Source organism: Pyxicephalus adspersus, chromosome 11, assembly GCF_032062135.1.
Source record: "Pyxicephalus adspersus chromosome 11, UCB_Pads_2.0, whole genome shotgun sequence".
In the NCBI taxonomy this organism is placed as follows: domain Eukaryota; kingdom Metazoa; phylum Chordata; class Amphibia; order Anura; family Pyxicephalidae; genus Pyxicephalus; species Pyxicephalus adspersus.
Window position 1 is genome coordinate 55037607 of NC_092868.1, and position 23211 is coordinate 55060817.

Sequence of the window (23211 nt, forward strand, 5' to 3'; positions counted from 1 at the left end):
GCCAGTAGGTGTCATGGCGGCTGTAGACTCAGAGATGAATCCTGGCAGTCGATGATGACGTTTCAGAAGGGAGCACGCTGGTTGGTTGATTTGTGTTTGGTTTTGGCGCTGTCCGTCTAACGAAGGAGAGGTTGTGAAGACTGGGTGATGGCTGACAAGGAGGCGGTGGTGCTGGAGGCTCTGGGCCGCTTCGGGCTGCGGAGCCTAAAGAGAGGTGAGCTCGTGTGTGCAGAGTCAGTCTGAGGGAGCATGTCTGGTTTTAGTTCTGCTATAGGGAAGGGGGGACCTCTGCTTCCAGTCCCCAACATCTGGGGACCCCCCTCTGCTTCTAGTCCCCAAAATATGAGACCCCCTCTTCTTCCAGTCCCAAATACCTGGGGACCACCCCCTCAGCTTCCAGTCCCCAATATCCTGGGGACCCCTCCTCTGCTTCCAGTCCTCAGAATCTGGGGGACCCCCCTCTGTTACAAGTCCCAAAAATATGGCCCCCCTTTGCTTCCAGTCCTCAACATCCAGGGGCCCCTCTGCTTCCAGTCCTCAACATCCAGGGGCCCCTCTGCTTCCAGTCCTCAACATCCAGGGGCCCCCTCTGCTTCCAGTCCCCAGCTTTTGGGGAAGAGGGGGATTGGGGTTGTTTCCAATCTCAACATGGGTGGGGGGATCATGCAGAACTCTGCTTCCAGTCGTGGCATTCAGGGACCTCTCTGCTACTGGTTCCAGTATGGAGGGTGAATGGACACCTCAGTTTGCAAAGCTAGCGTTGGGGGGATCATGGAGCTCATATGCATCTTCTTCCGTTATGATGGTGTTGGGGGAAGATAAACATTTCTTCAAGTGCTATTATAGGGTTCACCCCTCTTCTTCCAGTCCCAACATTCATGGACTCTTCTGCCAGTTTGAGGAGGGGGGTAGTTACCTCTCATAACAGTCCGGGGGGGGGGGGTGGCTATCATGGACACCTCTCCTTCCAGTGCAGGTATATGGTGCACGCTCCTTGAAATCCCAGCATTCAGGTACCCCACTGCTTCTAGTCCCAGTATAGGGCGTGAATGGACATCTCAATTTCCAAACTCCATGGAGCTCATGGACCTCTTCTTCCAGTGCCAGCCCCCAGTATGATATGGGGGTGCACACCTCTGCTTCCAGTCCATCATGGAGGGTTGTCTTCCCCTATTCCCAGTATGCTTTAATTATAATTGTTGTAGAAAATCTTTTGATGTTTACCTTCTGTTTTCAGCATGGGTGGATTCAGTCTGGGAGCTGGAATTCACGGAAACGGAACCACTGGATCCAAGAGTGGAGGCTGAGATCATAGAACACGGAGTGGAAGCATTTACCAACCTGTATGATAGTCTGCTGCCATTTGCTTCTGCAGATCAGGAGAACACACGGGTAAGTTATAACTTGTTTGTGCAGCAAGTTGGAGGATGTGATGTTCCTTTCCCTGTATATGGTATCGAGGATCCTGACGCACGATATGTGACCCACTAGCTTTAATATAGAACTGTGGCCAGGGTATGACAATTTTTAAATATTGACATATAAAAAAAACACAAAAACAGGGAAAACGATGGCTGAACTCTGTAGGTTTAGGAACTGTGAAACAATTAATTCTTACAGTGATGAATGTTGAGTCTGGTCTCTGCACTTTTCTTACTCTGTGCACCGGCTCGGTGTTTACATGAAGGATCCGGTGGTCCTATTTACCTAACTCTAGAATCCCCGGAGTTGCTCTCAATGATTTTATTTAGACTAGTTGTGATAGGAGCAGCTGGAGACTTGGCACAAGTGTGTTTTGGGGGTTACGGGCTGTTTTTTTTGCCAATCTCCAGCTGAGCATATCACAGTTCTTCTTTCTGATATCATAAGGATTAGCAACCACAGCCTTACCATGGGATGTGACCCCTGGTTAAGAGTTTGCCTATAAATTGCAGCAGAATTTTAAAATAATGTGCAATTCCCCAATTCTCTGGAATGGTCTTCCCCCTCTTACTATTCACCCTCACTATTCACCAACCATTCAATATCCCCCCTCCTATTGTGTGATACTTCCCCCACCTCCTAGATTGTAATCTCTTTAGGGCAGGGTCCTCCCCCCCTCCTGTGTGACTTTCTGTATCTGTCTGTCATTTGCAACCCCTATTTACACCGCTACAAATTATGTTGGTGATATATAAATCCTGTTTAATAATAATTACCTTAAATAGGCTGTTGAGAGTTTTCACTGCTCTTATGATTTTATAAAAATATGAGCTTGCTTGCAGGTTAATTCGAAATATACCAGTCAGGATAGTTGAATATCTTATCTGCATACTTGTCCCAGGTCCATAACTCAGTGTTTTAGAGGTTCAAGAGTCAAAGCCTATACATATACTGAGGCATTAGTTTAATAAGCAACTTGCTTTTAATATCATTGTATTGTCATTGTATATAAAAGTTTCTGTTTTTGTAGAGCGTCTGGGCTTTGTTTGCTGAGAATGAGATTTGCCGTAACTCCCTGGTGGCTGTCCTTTACCATTTTGTCCACGTTGGAGAGAATAAGAAGTCTGGGTTTATGCAAAAGTCTTTGGCACTGCACGCAGCTGGCCTGTACTTCCTTCTTCTGGAGATACCCGGTAAGTGTTTGTCTCACACACACTGTACATTTTGAGACATTGGTTGCTAAATTCATGCCCTTGTCCTCCTGCCTACTGCACAGATTATTGCTCTGTTCACCTGGCAGGAGCACAGAAAATACTTTGCACTTCTGGTGTAGGGGAGCTCATGGTTTGTTATTCTTCCAGTCTTGTGACAGCATTTTTGCAAGACTGGCACAGCGTTGTCAAAGTGGGTGGGAGGAGAATCCTCAGCCCTGTGTAAGCTCCAAAAAAAAAGCTGAGAGTAAGGCATTAATATAAACCTCTACTCTCCTTTCATGTTTCTACTTCTTTATTATTGCAGGCAGTGTCGCCAACCAGATGTTTCACCCCGTCCTGTTTGATAAATGCGTGAGCACCCTGGAGAAGTGCTGGCCACAGGACCCTGACTCCAGCCGCAAAAGGAAAAAGGACACTGTGAAAAGCTCTCAAGGAGACAATCGTGGAGGAAGAAAGCGTTCCAGGCCTGTGCGTAGAGATGAGGAAGAGGTAATGCTACTGATGGAGATACTTTCAAAATATTAAGCGGAAATCCATAGCTTTATATGCTTTTGTCTTATTGAAAAGATTGTCTGTACATATATCCACAAAAGAAATAAAGTGTTTTCATAGCATTCATAGTGTGCACCAGATATTTTATGCTCTAGATCAGTGGTCGCCAACCAGTGGTCCACGAGAAAATTTTGATGGTCTCCTGTGCAGATCGCAGGGTCAGGGTGGTGGATGCTTTGTGTCTCTGGACAGGCTCAGACCTGTGATGGGAGAGTGGGCGGGTTCTGGCATCATGACGTCACTATGGGAGAGGTTTTTTCCCCTTTGAGTGACACGCGACTCCCCGCTCATGCACGGTCCAGAGCCCATAAGTTTATTGGTCCTTAGGTTCGAAAAGGTTGGAGACCAATGCCCTAGATCAGCGTTTCTCTATCTTTTCAACACTGGCTACTCTATTAAATAAAGTTCAGGTCTTCAGAGAATCCCTACTATAAATACTATATCCACAGCTCATAGTATATTGGCATGGTGGTCATTGAGATCAATGCCTTTTACATTTATGGCCAGTAGAAAGGCTGTCATCTTTGCAGATCGTCTAAAAGCTATTGATGTTCGTGGTACTGACCTGAATGGCACAAATTACTCAAGGAACCCCTGGCAACCTCTGGAGACACCCTGGTTGAGAAACATTGCTCTAGGGTGTTATATAGTGCTGACACTCAGTCTTAGGGTGATAAAAGTTCTCCTCTGTAGATACAGAATGTTTAGGGATTATTTTCACCCCAGGACAAGGATTGTAAAGCTTTATTCTTTTATATTTGTTTTATATTTTAGCTGGATGATATATCTGAAGAGGAATCGGAAGAAGAAGTCTATTTCTCTAACAGAGATCTCATGAACCTCCGAGATGGCCTTGTCCTTCTGTTGAAAAACTTTTTGCGCCTTTTGCCAAAGTTCTCCCTGAAGGACAAGCAGCAGAGCATGCTGCACTGTATGCAGGTGAGAAGAACCTTTACCATTCTTTACTGGGGCAAGCCAGTTTGTTTACAGGTTACTATTTGTATATTTTGGGTGTGTAAGTTGTAAATGCTTTCAAGGAAACAGAATTTGAGTCAAGCTTTTATTACCTTTGTTGCTCATTAAGGTATGCCTTCTTAAAATGAATTACAACATTTTGACAATTGACATAACCAAAATCACCTTTCTCTTTTCCCAGATATTCATAAACTTGACTAGTTTCGAGACCGTGCCCCATGAATTGTCATTTTCAGAGTCCAAGTAAGTTAATATTTCTTGATATTTCCGAAGTTCTTTTCTTACACGGATTAGATGAGTATCGACAGCTAAAATCTAATCAAGCTGCTAACTGTATTATAGTCATATACCAGTGTTCTCTTCAACTTCTTTTAGTTGGGAACGCCACCCAGCACATTTCGGTAACCACCGGGCTGTTTTTGGGTGGTTACTGAATAGTTGGGTCACAATACCGGGGCTGCTATCCTCCTGCCATTTCTACCCACCCAGCTGGGTTGAACACTGTATACTGCCCGGCCTGTATTAGGAACACAATATTACATGATGGAAGTCCAAGCCAAAGGTCCCTTAATGCTGTGAAAAATACATAAGCCTACAGTACACTGTTGATTTTTATTGTGTTTGAAAAAGACAAATCGTATCCTGTTTTTATTCTCTACAGGTTTACTCTTAAATCAAGAAATGTTGCATTTTGTATAGTTGTTACCCATTTGCATGTTTGTTACATTTTACATTCTAACTTTTTTTTCCCCCTTTTGTAGTAGTCTTAATCGAATGAGCTATGTGCCGGAGCTGGTATACCATGGCCTGTGGTTGCTTTGTCAACCTAACCATGGTGAAAGCAATCAGGTGTGTTTACATGCATAGATTCAGCTTCTTAAAATGGTCACTATAGTAAGGTTGTAGGATCTATTTTTTTTTTAACTTTATTTAGAAAGTTTTGGGGAAAGGGTATGGGGTAGGGGGGTTGAACAGAGGAATATAATCATGGGGATACATAACATGAACACCTGTCACATATAAAAACCAGAAAACGGTGGGGCAATAACACCAGGATATCACCAGGTGAATATACAAAATATTGGGATTAAGACAGTCAAAACATATAAATCATTGTACACAGTGGCAAGAGCAGTACAATAATGATTCCCAATCGAAACTCGTGGCGACAAAATTATATAGATTATCAAGGCCCTTCTCTTGTATCTACCCAGGGAAGGAGGCCTTGGACCTAGTGTCAATATCAAACCCTGGCAGTAATGTGATTTATGTGTTTACCATTTAGATACAAGGATTACCTGTGTTGGCAAGCCCTGGTATCTATATGGGAGGCACAATTGTGAAAAAGCTGTTAGACAGACAGAGTGCTGTGACATGGGTAGGCAACCAGATTAGGGGGGGTACGGAAAAAGAGGGAAGGGCACCTGGGGAGCTGGGGTTGTCCTCATACAATAGCTTTGGGTGGCCTTAAATATGTGAAGGATCTATTTTATTTCTGCTGTCAAAATCCCAGTGCAGGACAGAGTAATATTCAACATAGGGGGTTTAGTAGTGTAGGTTTCAGATGTGGAGGGTAAACGGTAAGAGCTCAATTTAAGGGTTAGGCTAAGCATAATAGAGCTATTGAACAGATTTTGTATTGTTGGTAAAGAAAGATAGGGGGGACAGTTTTGTCACTTCTGCTAAATATCAACAGATAAAAATAGTCAATTATAGATGTGAGTTGTGACACCATTAACTCTAACTCTAAATGGCAATGGAAGTGAAATTGGTTATTTTTCAACACAGTTACCATGATGGTGCAACGTTTTCTTTAGCAAATGGTTCTGTTGGTGTTCATAGCAAAGCACTGGGCACAGGAAGTGGTGTGTAATTTTGCCAACATAGTTTCTCATATGTTGTTTTTCTTGTAGTCCCTTCGACGGCTTTTCCAACGTCTCCTCAGCGTCATTCTGATGGTTAAAGGAGGGCCCGGAACAAACCCTTCCCTGCTTGCAATCAATGCTGCTGTGACCAGCGCAAGGGATCATGCTGTTCAGTTTGCCTGGTATGAAGAAACTTTTAATTAGTTCAAGCATTATATGAGGGCAATTTCTAGTCTAGAAAAAAGATGCAAACCCGCTACCCTCCAGATCTTCAAACTGCTAATACAGGGATTTTTTTTACATTTTCTCTATAGTTTTTCATTAAGGTTTCCTGGTCCCAAATAAGAATAGGATGTATGCGTATTGCCTGTTTATACTCAATATGTCAATGTATTTTGTTTTTCTTTTCAACAGTTTTCTTGTGGACAAGCTGAAGGAAATGGCTCTTCCTGTTCTACTGATTCTATTACAACACATTTGTGCCAAGGTAACACCTTACAGCCTAAACACTGCAAAGAGCAAGAAACTAACAGCAATGGGTTTTTTGTTTGGTTAGATAAGAGAACAATTCTGTAAGTTATTGCAGTGGTTACTGGCCCAAATTTTTTATCAATCAAGCGTGTCTGTTTTTCTAATGTGGTACTAAGACAGTGGGTTAGCAAAGTGTTATCTTGCAGCCAGAATGCCAGTTAGAAATAAAGTATACATGTTGCTCTGCACAAGCTCTTATAGCTCACCTCTTCCCGGCATCATACACTTTGCTGTGCATGCACAGCTCAGTTTTGTTGCATCAAAATGCAAGTGCACATCAAGTGCATCAAAATAAGAGAGTCAAAATCCTAAAGTTCGTTTTAGAAAGCAGCAAGTCTTGAGTGAAAAAGCCATGACGGCATGTCACAAAAAGGAAAAGCAATGGTCTTCGTGCAATGTATCTTGTTGAGTCGGTCCTATATCTCTGTAATGGGTAAACATTATTCTTCTGCTTTTTTTGCGGAGCATGGAGACCACTGCTTTCAGAGAGGGTCTTTTTCTGCAGCACACTGGGCAGGGGACAGACTTTGACAAGGCTGCTTTCTTAAGGAAACAAACTGTAAGACATTTCATTTGTTTTAATTTAGAATGTATTTTACTTGATTTAAACTGAAAGGTCAATTGGACTTTAAAATTGTTATTGCATCATCTTCATTTTACTGCCATTGCATTAAACTGTTTTTTTCCCCCCAACAGTGTCCTGATAAATCAGAATATCGTCTGTCGGCTGCACAAACTTTACTGAAACTACAAGACTGCCTTCCCAATACAGAATATGCATCATTTATAGACTGGCTATACAAATACTCCAGGAACTCAAAGGTAACCTACAAAAATGCTATAATACCAGAATAGCTGAAGCCACATCATTCTGCCTTTCTACCTATTTTTTTAAGACAAGTAATACTTGTATACCAGTCTAGCCATGTTATCAAACCCATTTACTATATGACAAGAGAACAGAGAACATCCTTTTAACTCCTCCATTTGTGCTGGAGAGCCACAGAGGTGGTCTTGTTGATATTGAAAGCGGTGGGTAGAACTAAGTATAGCCAAGTGCTGATTATTTTGCTGCAGACATGTGAATCACAAGTGGCAATGCTGATAACCATGCTCCCTACAACATTTTTTTCTGCCATAGTGCTAGCAAGCGAGAACTATAAGTGGATATAGGTCTGCTCTGAATTTAGACCATAGTTTAAAACAAATAGTAACTCATGGCAAAGAGAGACCATTCCTAGCGTCTGTTAACTGTGATTCATTTTTTTCTGGCTTGTATATGTAAAGGGTTATTTTAAGCCTGATTTTCTCTTCTTTGTCACTATGGGAACAAGACCTAAATAAATTCTTATGACTTTGCTAAATGCTAATAACTCTTTATATAGCTTGAGTTAAGGCCTTAATCCTATTATTATTAATATTATTATTAAGAAACAGGATTTATTTAGCACCAACATATTATGCAGCGCTGTACTTTAAATAGGGGCTGCAAATGACAGACAGATACAGACAGTGACACAGGAGGAGAGGACCCTGCCCTAAGGAGCTTACAATCTAGGAGGTGGGGGAAGTAACACACAATAGGAGGGGATGTCCTATGGACAGTATATCAAATCTGCTTTGTCTAGCTTCATATGAAGCATCTAGGTCCAGGGCCTCTGGGTTGCTCGACATGGCAGTCATGAAAAGAAATTAAATAAAAAAGAAAGTTGGTGTGTTTTGACTGTAGAAACCTCTCAGGAAATATAAAACGTATAAAGAGGGAAAGCAAAGAGTTTGACATCAGCTTCTACAGATGCCAAGCTTTTACTGAGGATATGGTGTTTAACCCCCCTGACGTTCTAATGCTGTCTGTATTTTCAAGCAAAAAGCGTTAAAATCTTTTGCATGGAAATTTATTTTACATTGTAGGCCTATAATTCTTAGGCATAACTCTCAAATATCTCCAATATTTAATAAATTTGATAATAAACTTTAATAAAAAAAAGTGAAACCTGTAATATTTAATTTTACAGTAGCATGTCTAAAATATATATATATATATTATAAAGATTTCTTTATATTGGACACAATACAGCTATTTTGTATTGAATCCAATCCAAAATTATTTGAATTTCCCACCGCTCCTCCTGCCCCCGACGCATGCATCATTGTCACCGGGAAACCCTGGAGATTGTCTCTTTAGTTGCCGGCTGAGGATCGAAGGAAGAAGACGTGTCCTGGGGACGCCAACGGAACAAGGTGTTTTTTTTAATGTTTTTAGCGACCCCAAGTGTTATTTGGGATTACCGCTTTTAGCGTGTAAAATCCACCCCTCAAGAATACCGCTAGGGGGGGTTAAATAAGGGGTATAGTCAATTATGGAGGTGTAAGATTGGATCTTTCAGCACTTTCAAGTGTGCATAAAAACATTTCTGACATGCCACAATACATAACAACAATATTATTCTTAAAAGAGCTCCACTTTTTAAACAAAAAAGAAAAACTGTAGTTAAAGATTAGTCCCTTAACCCTCCCTAGACCAGATCATGCCATCATGTCTGCTTTCAAGTAAGAGGAAGGTTTGAAATGGAAGAAGCGAGGGGTTTCTTTTGGCTAAATGTATTATTGAATAATTTTACATAAATAGATCAAATAATAAAGCACAAAAAATGGTATCAATTATTTGTTTTAACTCTGCAGTTAGATACAGGGTTCCTTTGAATGTGCAACTATAAAAACCTATTTATATAGAAAAGTATATTCTTTTTAGGTCTGAGAGATGAGTTACTTGAAACATTTAAAACAAAGTTCATTAGTCTCCTTATCCCCTCCTCTTCCTCAAAATTCTGTAACGAATCACAGGAGTCGGTGACATGGACTGTTCTGGGTTAGACATTAGTAAATATAGCCATGAATTGAACAGGCACCCGTATTTACTTTATGTTGTCTTTGAACCTTTGGTGTTTGCAGGTATCTCCAGCTTTGCAAAGCACCATGGGAGCCCTCAATTCCAAGCTAGTCTGAAGCATCTCGAGCTTTGTCTTGCCCCTTGTTGTTGGCCTATCTATGTGCTCGATGGGTTTATGTCAAAAGAAGGCAATATGAGCTAGTGAGGAAATTAAATTCATTACTTGTGGTATTTGCTGAGCATGGCATTAGGGCAGGGTTCTCCCCAGGCACTTTTAGCTGGGCGCATCACCCGGCACTTTTTAGCACCCACCCGGCTGTTTTTGGGTGGTTACCAAAGACTTTGGTCACAATACAATACACCCACCAAAAATTTCTTCCCACCCGGCTTAAAAAAATTTCTGGGTTGAGCACTGTAGGGGTATAGGAACTTCTTTCTCCAACTGAAGCTGAAAATATGTTGACTATCAACTGATGTTAATTCTTCAGTTTTGTACCTTCTTAGATTTCATACAGGGTGTTTGCTCTAGATGCAGCAGTCGCTCTGCTGGAGCTGCCGGAGAGAGTGGGAGATTCTTCATTCCCTCAAGATGACCTAAAATTTCTTCAGCACAAGTTTTTGATTCAGACATTCATATTCAGCCGCTGTTCAGACAAGGCCCCTACCGTTCGTAGTAAAGCCCTCTCCTGCTTGGCTCAGTTCCTGGAGAAGAACGCTGTTTCTGAAGGCGTTTATGAACTTCTGCAGGGCAGTAAGTATACACAGGTCATGACAAAGTTGGTACTTGGCACTGGTCAGTAATGGGGGGGGGGGGGATTTTTATTTTGCCAGAAATTTGTTTTTTGTCTGTCTCTTCCACGCTTCCTGCTTACTCACTCGCATACCATGTCAAGCATTGGCTTTCTGTTGCTTCATCTGACCATAAAAAAAGGTTTATTGTCATGTTGTAGATGTTCACATTGCTTTCTTCTTACAGGTAGTTGCCGGACAATGTCTGGTACCAATGTGCACCTTACCTCAGAAAGTATAGTCAATGGCTCAGAAGGTGAGAAATAAAAACCCTTTTAGACTTTTTTTGTGATGGGCAAACCATCTTTTGCCTGTTTTGTACATTTGCACTGCTAATGTTAATTCCTTAATCCTTCTCTCCAGCCTCTAGTCATGTCCGCAAAACAATTGGTGTCATGCGGACTATTGAAGTAACAGAGGCTGGTGACTCGCTAGGATCTGATGGTGAGTTATTTGCTCCATTAACTTCATTTCCATTTTACTACTTGTCCCTGTTGTTTTAGATCTCTGTTCCAGGTAAACAGCTGTATTTTTACATTCTTTTGGTGTACACTGCCTTTATCTTTTTACAGGAAAAGAAATGCTGACAACACTCAGATTAAGAGCTGGAGATGAGAAGACAAATGTCAGGAAGTCGGCTCTCCAGGTAAAAATGATATTTTGTCCCATTTTTTTTAAATGAAGACCAATTCACCCAAACTGTTTAGTTAATGGTTATCATTAGCTAGTATCTCAATCCTTTATAATTATTTTTATTTCATAAAGTTGTTGTGCTTGTACTAATTTATTTGATGTGTTGTCATCAATAATGGGTGCATTTTAAAGATAACTCCAGCCCTAACTTTTTTCTGCAGATCTCTCCTTTTTTTTAAATTTATTCCATTGCTCATGCAGCGTAATAATTCTGTTTTAGGAAGGATATACTTTCACTATAACTTTTATCCCTTTATATCTGGGCTGATGGTTGACCAATATAACTAAGCAGTTTCTTTTCAAGCTGTGCTGTTTATAACTAAGCCCTGTAATTTTTTTTTGTCCTTGTTCTAGGCAGCGTCATGCCTGGGTGTCTCAATGAGTGGCCTGCAGTCTAAGGCAGTTGTCCTGAAACACATGTAATCAGATGCTGCAGTAGTTGCGCTATGCAACGGATGTGACATTTAGCCCCATGTTTATCTAAAGGGAATAAATGATAAGCTCCATTATCATCAGCCACAAAAAAATTAAAGTCCTTTTCTAAAACCTGTTAAATATTATTAAAGAAAAAAAATGAACCAAACAGGGACTTTAAATGCAGTCAGAATTTCCACAAATATATTAAAACAATTTATGCATTTTATTATGACAATTCTAAAATAAATGTAATCAATTAAAACTTAAAAACACTCCAGTACTTTTTTATGTATCTCAATTCTTCCTCAATATGTTTCACAGACAAAAGCTGCTTCCTCAGAAGATTGAATGAGATATATAATCGATCAATGGTACATTTTATCCTAACAGCTTCTTCAAAATTTCTTGGGAGTTGACATTAACACAGGGCAATGAAAGCATACTCCCAGATCCACCGACAGGGCAGCACATCACAGAAATGATTATTCAAGAAGTTTCCATATAATTCCAATGTATGCAATGTACTCAGAAGTTTAGCCTATCATTAAACAATGATGAGGCAAATTAAGCCTCATCTAAAATAAATAAATTCCTTTAATATATATATGGTAATGCTGTCTGTCTTTAAATTCCTAGTTTGGCTGATGCAAACATAATGGAAACCCAATATCCTTTAAAGATTTAAAATAGCCTTTTATGTTGGGGGAAAGACAACAAGGGATGAAAGTACACAAGACTTGAAATCGGCATACTGCCTAAAAACTCTGAAGGAGAAAGTCTTAAATGAACCAAGTTCTTTGCCAACCTCATATTATTACTGTGGCCCAGCAACCTATGAAGGGGATGGTTAAGAATTTGTACCCTAGTATATCTCTTTGTATTTTTTCTCTTCCTAGGTCCTTGTTAGTATGCTGAAATATAATCTGATCCCATGTGGTTCTGAAGAGCTCACCACCCTTCAGGACCGATGCAGAGATCCTGCTGTGTCAGTGCGTAAACAAGCACTGACTTCTCTAACAGAACTTCTGCAGGTAAGAGCTAGTTTTGACTTCTGGAAAAAAACACCATCACTTTACCCATTTATGATAAAGTAACTATGTAAAGCTGGCCTCTCACCCTGTTTGCCTCCTCAGTGATCCCTAAGCTGCTCCTATTGCAGCTGGCACAAAATACCAAAGTGCTATAGAGTATAGAAGAGTAGGTGACCTCTTCCTATGATGCACTGTTTGGGTCTGCTGGCCCTAACACTGTTGAATGAGTAGAGGATAATGTTGCCTTTCTCTAGACTCCAATATTGGGTATTATGCTGGTGGCTATGACAAAGGTAGATGCAGAGGGGTGTAGTGGTGGTCTGGGTATGTGCATATAAAGTTGTTTGGGTGGAAGGGGGATATTGTATCCTCGCCCATTAAGGCTTTGATGTGATACCAATAGATATATATTTTGATAAAGGAGGAGTTCCTAGTTAAATACATTTTTTTTTCTAGTTGTTTAAGCTCCTCCACAGATGCATAAGTAAAATTACATTTGCTGTGTGTCTTCTAGGCTCAGCCAAAGAATGTTCTGGTGCAGAAGGCCTGGTTAACGGGTTTGGTTCCTGTGGTGCTGGACACAGAAACCTCTGTTCAGGAGAAGACACTGGAGTGTTTGGACCAGCTTATTCTTCAGAACATCCGCCATTACAAATACTATAAGGACAATGACGACAAACAGAAACTCACCTGGGACCTTTTGCAGCTCCTTACTACTGAATGCCAGGATCTCAGGTAAGGCTATATAATTCCTGAATTCATCACAGAAAAAAAAAAAAAAAATTGGCTTGCTACATATCTACCCTTTGCGTCCCATCATTGGAGCTTTCCGGACTCCTATAATGTTGATGGGATTTATGGATACCATAATTTTTTTTTTTTTTTTTTTTTGATTTTCAATATTATGGTTGCTTGTAGGAAATAATGGCTTGTATTTACGTATCTAAATAGCTGATATTAGAAGCTTTGCAACTTTAGTGTAGTACTATAATTTTTTTTCTCTTTCTAGTCGTTACCTGACTAAAGCATTTCACTTATGGGCCAAGCAAGATAAATTTTCTTCTACATTAATCAACAACTTGATCTCTCACACGGATACAGAACATGCTGCCCCAGCCTGGATGGTGCTAGCTAAAGTTGCCATATCTGCACCAAAGTTGGATTATACAAAGATACTAAACACATGGGACGATATCAGCAGGTAAGTGGTTGGCTTAGCATTCACTTCATTAAGATGACTATCCTGGCAATATTGTTTAAGACAAATTCTGATTGGTTGATGTGGCTTTCTCTAGGAAGAATGATGCAGCCTCCAGCAGTACTACCGCCCATGTCTTGTGTGTAATTGGCCACATTGCAAAACACCTGCCTGGAGATACAAGAGCCCAGCTGATAGGTAAGTTGGATTGTGCCAGACACAAAGGGTTAGATTCTGATTTCTATCAGGGACTTGTTTAGCGTTTCTTTCATACTGATATCCTAACTATGCTTCGCATTTGAAAAAATTTGAGCAGACCTTACATGGTTTAGTGTTGCTGAACTTCCAAATAAACAGATAAAATACATATTCAAAAGTTTTACTCGACTCTACAGTCAAGAGTAGAGTATTACTTTACGTTACACCACTATATTTCTTGGCGCTTCTGATTGCTTCTTTATTACTGAGAGGTGTCTTGGGAGATGTATTGCAGTTATGTGCTGAGTGGGCAGGATAGAGCTGAATTGTAAACAGTAAAAGTACATTACACAATCCATTTTGTTTTTCAGGTCATATTAAGTCTTGGTTGAAGGAGTTTAAATCTCCTCCTGAGATAATCAGTCCAGCAATCGAGTCCCTGCAGAAACTCTGCTATGCGCAGTTTGACTCTCCTGAGTCTGCCCAGGTAATTGACAGTTTATAGTCTTTAAAATGTTTCTTTGCAGTGTTGATGTCACTGAAAGCTGTAAGACATCTAGAATTATCTCCTGCAGCATTTCATGCACTTCTTATTTGTGAAATGACTTGTATCTGCCTTTATCTGAAATGTGGACTTTTCCCCTAAATTTTCCCGGATATTGCTAGGTTCTGCTAAATGAAGTTTGTGGCGATCTGGTTTCCATTTGTGAAGAACACATCTCCTCTATCGTGATGGCAGACACCCAGCAGTTTGATCATGAGTTAATGGTGAGCTTAAATGTTTGTCTTGTTCTATGCAAAATAATAGGCGTGAATGGCATATTATGCCTTTTGAATTCCGTTTGTTTTTGACCGATCAGTGGTTACTCAGAATCTTGTCTTGTCAATTATGGTGTTGTCAAAAAGGAGATGGTAAGGGGCAGATCCATGCTAAGCACCTAAAGAAAGTCACCTCAAGTCCCAAAAACGTTGAATGAAATTTTTGTCATATGTTTTTACTGAACATTAGCTCCTATGATAGATTTGTGTTTTTCTTTATGAACAACCCAGGTTTGTGTAACCATGTCTGATTCATCCCCACCACACAGGTCCGATATCTCTTCACCCTGGGAGATGCTGCCCAGTTATGCCCAGCTCGTGTGGAGAAACGGGTCTTGTTGTTGGTGCAGTCTATACTGGCTTCACTGCCAGAGCAACAGGGTAAGCTTTCCTTTTATTTTTGTAATTTGACCCACAGAAAAGATTTCGCTTGGTCTTCAAAAAAAAAAACGTTTATTTTTTTTCAGATTCTGTTGGTTTGGAGAACGAAGATGTTCCACAGTCACAGACACAGTCTCAGAGTCAGTCCCAGCCATCCTCACAACCTATTTCCCAGTTTAGAGGCTCCAGAATGCCACCGTTGGTCCGTGCTCATGCTTTTATTACACTTGGTAAGAAACAAACCATTTACTTTTAGTTTTCTTTTAGTAGTCCTGTTAGACATGTTCTGTTATGACTGACCCTTGTATTGGCCGCTTGCCTTTTTAGCCAACAAATATCTTGCCAAGTTCTGTATGCAGTTGTAGTATTTATTTGCCCACAGATGCACATCAAGACCCTTGGGGCTGATCATTTTTGACATGATCATTGTTTATCTGTCTGAGTTGATGCTGACTTCATGAGATGTGCTTAGATTGTTTTTTGCTTGCACTTGGTGTAATATGCAATGTACAAAGATAAGTTTTTCCAAGAAACAGCTAAATAGCATTCATTAATATTCATTCATTTGTTTCCATTTTTGTATTAATTTCAGAATGATTTCTCTTTTAGGTAAACTATGTCTCCAACATGAGGATCTGGCTAAGAAATGTATCCCGGCCCTCGCCCGTGAACTGGAAGTCAGCCATGACTTGGCTATCCGCAATAATGTCATCATTGTCATATGTGATCTGTGTGTCCGCTACACCACTATGGTGGACAGATACATCCCCAATGTATCTGTGTGTCTTAGAGATCGAGATCCATTCATTCGGAAACAGACCCTTATTATGCTTACCAACCTGCTGCAGGTAATCATGTTGGTGAAAGTGCAACTCCAGCTACACTTTGGAGTAGACAAATGTAAATGAAAAAAAGCCTAAAAGCTTTTTTACCTCCTGCATTTATCCTTTCCCCTCCACAGATGCCTATTACTGAGATCCTAAGGACTGTAGTCTTGACATTTGTTTACACCCACCAAGTAATCAACTACCTGCTTAGTACAGCTCCATAGACCTCTATGGGGATTGTCTACCACCTCTGAACACAACACTGTAGAAGTCTTTGGGCTGTACTGTGTAAGTCTGAATGGCAAAGGCTTTCAGCTGACAGATGTGGTAGGACTGTGACCCTTAAGATCCCTGTAAGTAGGTATCTGTCGAGTGGAGTGGGTAACATCAGGTAAGGAGGGGGAGGAAAAAAGCAGGGTGTAAAAGTGCACTTCACTAAAAGTACATCCAGTGTCTAAAATCCAGAGTTCTAATATTGCATAGATACATTTTCTTCTAATGTGGTTCCCATTCAAAAACTGTTGTATGGGGACTGCTGGGAAGGAGCTATGGCTTACTACTGTCAGAGCAAATAGGAGGCAGGAGCTGCCTCTTTTACCTGTAAACCGTGACGTATATAAAGCAGATGTCTGGCAATGGCTGTCTAGAGCAGTGGTCGCCAACCAGTGGTCCGCGGCTCTGGCTGGTGCACCCCCGAGCGGGGTCAGGAGAAGGGCCCCAATGGGGGGACGCACCGGCCAGAGCTGCAGACCACGTCCCCAGTACAGTTCCCAAGTTCGGGGAAGTGGGCAGGCTGTGTCCTTGGACACAACCTGCCCACTCTTCCATTGCAGGCTCAGATCTGCGATGGAAGAGTGAGTGGGGTTATGTCATAATGTCACTCTGGGGGAGGTTTCTCCCCCCCCCCTTGAGTGATACCCCGCTCCCCGCACATGTGCGGTCGGGAGCTGGTGATTTTAGTGGTCTGCGGGACCGAAAAGGTTGGCGACCACTGGTCTAGAGCTACCTTGAGGCTGTCTGTATATATGTGAAGTAACCCATTTTTTTCTAATAAAAAAAAGAATAATTAACAACTGTTAAACTGTTGAGTGGTTCAATGTTTTTTTTTAAACCTATTTATCTCTTACATTCCACAGGAGGAGTTTATAAAGTGGAAAGGTTCCCTTTTCTTTCACTTTATTAGTGTCTTGGTAGATCCAGACCCAGAAATTGCCAAGTAAGTCAGAGACCAACAGTGTAATTAGGCACTTCCTCACAGACCACTAATTTTAGGGTATAACTATTTCACAGTGCGCATTTTGTTGTGGGGATTTATCCCAAATGAAAATGTTATAAAGAACACAATTGAGTGTGAAGTTTGCAAATTATGCAAGATAGCTAATGTACCACAAGCTATAGCAATAAGTACTAGCTGGGATGGTATCATTTTTTGAGGAGTTATTGTGTTAACGTAAAACTATGAATCTTGATTGTATGATTACCATTTTATAGAGCCTTGCTTTGTTTTTACTTGTTGCAGATTTGCAGAGTTCTGTTTGGTCCATCTCCTGCTAAAAAGAAACCCTGTCATGTTCTCGCAGCATTTCATTGAGTGCATTTTTCATTTTAATTGCTATGAAAAACATGAGAAGTACAACAAGTTTTCGCAGACGGAGAGGTGAGTGATCCTTGTCTCTACATCCCTAAAACAGTCATCACTTTTTCTTGCTCCTTCTAAATCCGTTGTGTTGTCACAGGGAAAGGAAACTATTTTCGCTTAAGGGAAATGAGAACAAAGAAAAACGGATGAAGATCTACAAATTTTTGCTTGAGCATTTTACTGATGAGCAAAGGTTTAATCTGACCACGAAGATCAGCCAAAATGTTTTAGGTAAGTCTAGACCAGAACTGGATAACCTGCATTCTCCAGCAGACAGAAATGAAAGGCCCCATATATAAAACTGTGATATGACTCTACTAAAGATATGGCAGGTTGAGCACATGACGTAGATCAGTGGCTCTGGCCATCAAAGTTTATTTACAGTCTCATGTGTGCTTTTTTTTTTTTTCTCAGCTTGTTTTGTAGATGGCATTTTACCAATTGAAATAGAAGCAAATGATTTACTCTCTGACATTTTTGAGATCATGAGCTGCAAGGAGATAAAGTTGTCAGCAATGAGGTCCAAACCTGGCGAAGAAATTGGAGGAGATGATGATGAGATGGCTATGGCCAATGCAGTGATGCAGGTCGCACAGAAAAAGCTAATCTCGCAGGTAAGAAAGTTCATATTAAAATGTTATAAATTAATATATAGTCAAAAAAAAAGGTGCTTGCGGCCATTCTTTTTTTTTTAAAAAATGTAATTTTTAAAATATTTTTCCTCTAGCCATGTTCAAATGGAGAACTAGATAATGTCATATTTCTAGTTATCCAAAACAAGTAGTAGCATTCATTCATATTTACTATATGGTGTGATCAGCCAGTAAGTGTATTTCCTGGCTGTGTGTAACAAGTGGTGAGCTAAAACAGTAATAAAGAGCAAAAGGGATCAGATAACATAGACTGCCGAATAGCATTGGTTGGACATATTCTCTTCTTGTAGTGAAAAGACAAACTATGAATTAGTAATGTATTTTATTTTTAAAGCAGAGCCTAACTGTTCTATGTAGGACACATGTAAATAAAGTGGAATCAAAAAATGGCCAAATCTAATATACTTTCTATATAACACGTAAAACATCTGATTAAAACATTAAACATCTTGATCTAGTATACACCTTACGTGCCTTTGGAGAATCACTAACATAATTTTTTAATGTTGGGCTCTTGCAGGTTCAAAAGAAGAACTTCATAGAGAACATTATCCCCATCATCTCTTCTTTGAAGGGGCTTCTGGAGCAGCAGCGCATTCCCGCTGTGAGGGACCTCATGAACTGCCTGCGGGTAAGTGGCTGTGCAGAAAACCAGCAAGCAGAGGGTGTGTAGAGGTGCAGGATTTATGACGAGTATCTGTGTTTTCTGTATAGGAAATGATGCAGGATTACCGGGATGAGATTAAGGATTTCTTTGCCGCTGACAAGCAGCTGGCTGCAGAAATTGAATATGACATGAAGAGGTATGAGGAGCAGTTGGAGTGGGAGAAGAATGAGAACGAATTGGCCACTTCTATGACCAATGCTGTGGTTATCAGCAGCCCACAGGTGAGCAGACAAACTGCATATTGGAAAAGTAAACACGTACTTGGAACATCACAGGGATAATAATAATGATTTCCATTTATTGCAAACTGGGCACAATTTAATGACCAAGAGATTTTGTCTGTGGTTTTGTAGCCTTTACATTTATGAAATCTGCACGCCAACCGTTTTAGTAGACAATCTAAATCTTATCAATGAGATTGAAGTTTGCCTCTCTTACCTTACTTTTTGTGCTTTTGTTTTTAGGTTTCTGCTCCTGCAGGATCTCCCAAAACGCCAAATGCTCACCGCTCCCCTCTTTCCACCATACAAGAGGCTGCAGGTAGTGGTTCGTCCCCAACACCTTTGGCAACACCCCGAATTGCCATTCTGGCTGGACAGGTGGCCCGTCCCAGGTAACATTACTGTTCCTGACAGTTATTTCATGGCAGATCAAGGTTATTTGGTGCTAAAAAATTTGTCTTCCTGCAGGCAAATGTCTCTGAGCACTCAGGCTATCCTCAACTCTGCCAAAAAACTGGCAGAAGGGTATACAAAGCCAAGGAGCAAAAGTATTGGTGCTCGGCCTTCTTCTCCTTCCTCCAACAGTACGAACAGTAAGCTGGGTATGTAATAATCATCTTTCATTTATATACATCTCATATAGTGAATATATAACAGATTCTTTTATTGCTATCATTAATATGGTTACATTTTATCCCTATACAGTTTCCTTCCGTAGTTCAGACCAGCAATCCAGCGGAATCCTTGAGGGTAGAGCAATCAGCACACCTGACAGTAAGTACACTGTTTAGGTTAGGATTTAGGTAGCAGTTTGTTGTGTGGATTCTGCTGTTAAAGCAGATCTTTCACCATGAAAATATAAATTCCTCTAACCCTTATCTTCCACCTTTTCTATATATCATTTTTTGTTATTTCTTGACGCTGACTTGTGTTGAAGTCTTCCTGGATGTTTGATGTGAAAACTCCAGGTTTCAGGGCAATCTTCCTGAAGTCAGCAAATTGCATGAACGGGGAGCCAGCTAAAATAAGAAACGGACAGCTGGCATGGGACAGTGTATGTCAAAGTTAAACCTGTGCAAACAATGCAGAGCTAAGCAACTGGTTCACTTTAATGGTCTCTGATCATCAGTCAGAGTGGGCCTGGCCTGGTCTCCCCCCAATCCAGATGTACTAGATTGTTTTTTCTAAGTTCAATCAGAATTTTTGATAGGTGCATTTGACCTGCTTCAAGTGAGCTAAGCATTCTAATAGACTTGTATAGGATTACACAACCTGTTTGGAAACCAAAAATTGCTATCAACACACTAAAGGTTTGTTTGGGGGGAGAGAAGGAAGCTGCTGCTGCTTTTAAGAGCAGACCCGAAGATGTATCTTGTAGTCCGCTTATACCAGCAGTTAATCTACAATCTCACCTATATGGTCAGTTTCCAACCAATGCTTTTGATTTTATAAATTTGCTCAGATCCTAGATTTCTCAGATTATTTTTTTCTTTTTAGGAACAATTAATAACGTCACATTTGGAGCTGGTGTTAGTTATATAAGCGCTAACCAAAGCTTGTCCTCTAACAACTCCATGAATGCTTCACAGGACCAAGAGAGAGATATCCTGTGTATGATGTCACCAGATAAGCCGTAAGTAATCTTACTATTTCCCTTTGGTTGAAGATTAAAAGTCAGATTTACCTTTTGATTGCTGTAGATAAATTACTGGTTATTAAAATTTTCTCCAGCGCCCTGGAGATCTAATGAAAAATTATCACTGCTATACAATGTTGCACTTTCTAGGATGAATACAGATTGAATACTGTACTATGTTTTTCTTTATAGTGCGCCACAACCCAGACAGTGGAACATAGAGTCTCCAGTTCAGCGAAGGCGTAAACGTAACCCCTCTTCAGGACGAGGCTCACTCCGCTCATAATATAGGAGATTGTATATATGCTTAAAGCAGAACTAAACTAAAGATTAAAAAAAAAAAAAAAAAAAAAAAACACCTTTAAACCTGCAGATCCCTCAATGGTGCTGGACCTTCCCTTGATCTTGTCCCGTCTCATGCTAGAATTCCATTTCGTCCTGGCACTGCCATCTTCAATAATCTCTTCTTGCTACATCACCTGATCTTGCACTGCACAGGTTGCGAAATCAGGTGATGTAGCGGCTGTACAGGGGAAAAAAAAAAGAGCTGATCTCACTGCGCATGTGTGAGATTGGCATAATTTTCCCCTTAGTGGGGGGGGATGCCCCAAATCAGGCATGCACGGAGGGAGCACTCAGAGCCTCTCCGGATGTGTGATGTTGGTATCCTGTGACGGAAAGGTGCACTGTTTTTTTTTTTCCCTTACACATAAGGGTTGTCTACCCTTTTATGTAAAGTAAAAATGTTGAGTTTAGGTCTGCTTTAAGCTGTTTATTAAGCAAAAGACTTGACATACTAAAATCACCTTCATGTGTGTGTATTACCTATATTCTTGCTGGATGTATATAGCTCTGTATAATGCTGCTTCTGTTTTGCACTTCAATTTATAGCTTAACTGTGTCTGCTACCTTTTTTATACATGTTCATCTGCAGACTTCTGTAAGTGGCCTGTAAGGTCAAGGTAAAAGAGTGGCCTGCTATGTACTGTGTGTTTCACTGGACTAAAAATGTTTATACATTTCTTGTAAATGTTTTCTTGAAAAATAACCTACAATACACAAAAAGCTTTTGAAATATTAAACTTAAATGGAACTTCAGTAAAACTAAAAAAAAAAAAATGATGTTCTTTGACAAGTTTGTGTGCTAGTCATGGGTCACAATATGGCCTGTGCTTGGTAGCCTTAAAGCTAAACATCCTAAAAGGATTAATTATGAAGAAAGAATTGAAATAAATTAAACTGTATCCAGAAAGGCTTGCTGGGCTTCTATATTGTACTATAGTTTTGGTATTACCTGTATTTAGAGTGGTAGTGATGTCTTGCTGTTCAATGTGAACTTTTTTTATCTGTACATTTTTGCTGTACCATCTTGCCTATGCTTGCAGTTGTCAGTGTGGAGTAACAGCCTGTACATATTTTTATAGCTACAGTTATGTTTTACCCGAATGGGGGGCATATCTATGCTGAAGATCTACAGCAGCTCTGCCTATAAACAGATCACACTGCAATGTGCTTTAAAGTTATGGGGATTTCAATAATAAACTTGGATTATGGTATCTGCTATATAATGATCACAAAGTAGTTTGAAAAACTCTTTAACTACAACACAAGATACGTTGAAACTTTGGCGTTTCTGTCCCATTTTACACATTGGTGGAAGCAAAACCCTCTTGCAAGGTACGAGTGGTGATAGGCTGGAGGACACCTTGCTATTGTGCTAGGTTTCATGTCAATTTGATAGTAGCAGTGCTATTTAATGTCCTTGTACCGTCTTGATTAGTCAGCTGCGGCCTAACACAGTTTATTTTAACATTGCAACAAGTTATGACTTTGCTTGCATATTACAGCAGCTGCCCCATCAAAGACAATGGATTACAAATCCCCCTATGAGTATATATGATCCTAGGATAGTCCAGTTTTCCTTTATTCTAGCAGCTTCTACCTAGAATGGTGCAGTGAAATGGACCAGGCTTAAAACACAGCTGGAGATGTGCACTTTCTAATATCCATTTAGGCTCTGTATGAGGAATGGAACTTGTACTTTTAGTATATATATATACACTAACTTTGGTTTGTCTGCAACAATTCATCACCAGGGTAAGTACATTTCTCTATATCAATACAGCTCAGTAAGGGTATAAACTGTTTGATAGCAGTGGTTGAACCCAGAATTTTTCTTTAGGCTGTGTGGGAAGAAATTGTAGGCGGGTAGTGTGACCCCAACTTTGGTAACCACCATAAAACAGCCAGGTGATGCGCCTGGCTAAAAGGACTGGGCAGTACTCTGGATAGGATAATATATTAGAAGGATTTTTAGACTAATTTTATACCGTGTAATCTTAAAAAAAACACAAACACTGTTCTTGTTATGCACCTTAGTGTATGCATCCTTAGTGTATATAGTATGTTAAGACAACAGAGCTTTAAAGTAAAGGCAGGAGGTGGCTTTTTTATCATCCTAGTTATTGACCTAAACCCAGTGAAAGGTTCATAAAGTCTGATCATATCAGCACATGATGAGCAACTTATAAATACCAAGGTTTGATAGTATCTATGAAAGAGGACCTGTTTGGGTTAATATTGGCCTGGGACC

At 40.3% G+C, this 23211-nt stretch overlaps 1 protein-coding gene across 1 annotated transcript; it reads left to right on the top strand.

The window, feature by feature from the left end:
- The first annotated feature begins 77 nt into the window (after positions 1–77).
- On the top strand, positions 78–21870 carry NCAPD3 (non-SMC condensin II complex subunit D3). The gene is made up of 34 exons (XM_072425931.1): positions 78–214; positions 1238–1392; positions 2453–2615; positions 2941–3125; positions 3963–4127; positions 4345–4406; positions 4925–5012; positions 6077–6210; positions 6443–6515; positions 7256–7381; positions 9954–10200; positions 10426–10494; positions 10602–10682; positions 10811–10884; positions 12245–12379; positions 12894–13114; positions 13389–13580; positions 13675–13775; positions 14147–14262; positions 14442–14543; positions 14864–14975; positions 15062–15205; positions 15585–15823; positions 16939–17018; positions 17322–17459; positions 17539–17672; positions 17856–18055; positions 18615–18725; positions 18809–18982; positions 19226–19374; positions 19451–19584; positions 19688–19756; positions 20480–20615; positions 20811–21870. The coding sequence occupies exons 1-34, from the start codon at positions 148–150 to the stop codon at positions 20902–20904; spliced, it is 4470 nt and encodes a 1489-aa protein (XP_072282032.1). The 5' UTR covers positions 78–147; the 3' UTR covers positions 20905–21870.
- Positions 21871–23211: the final 1341 nt, after the last annotated feature.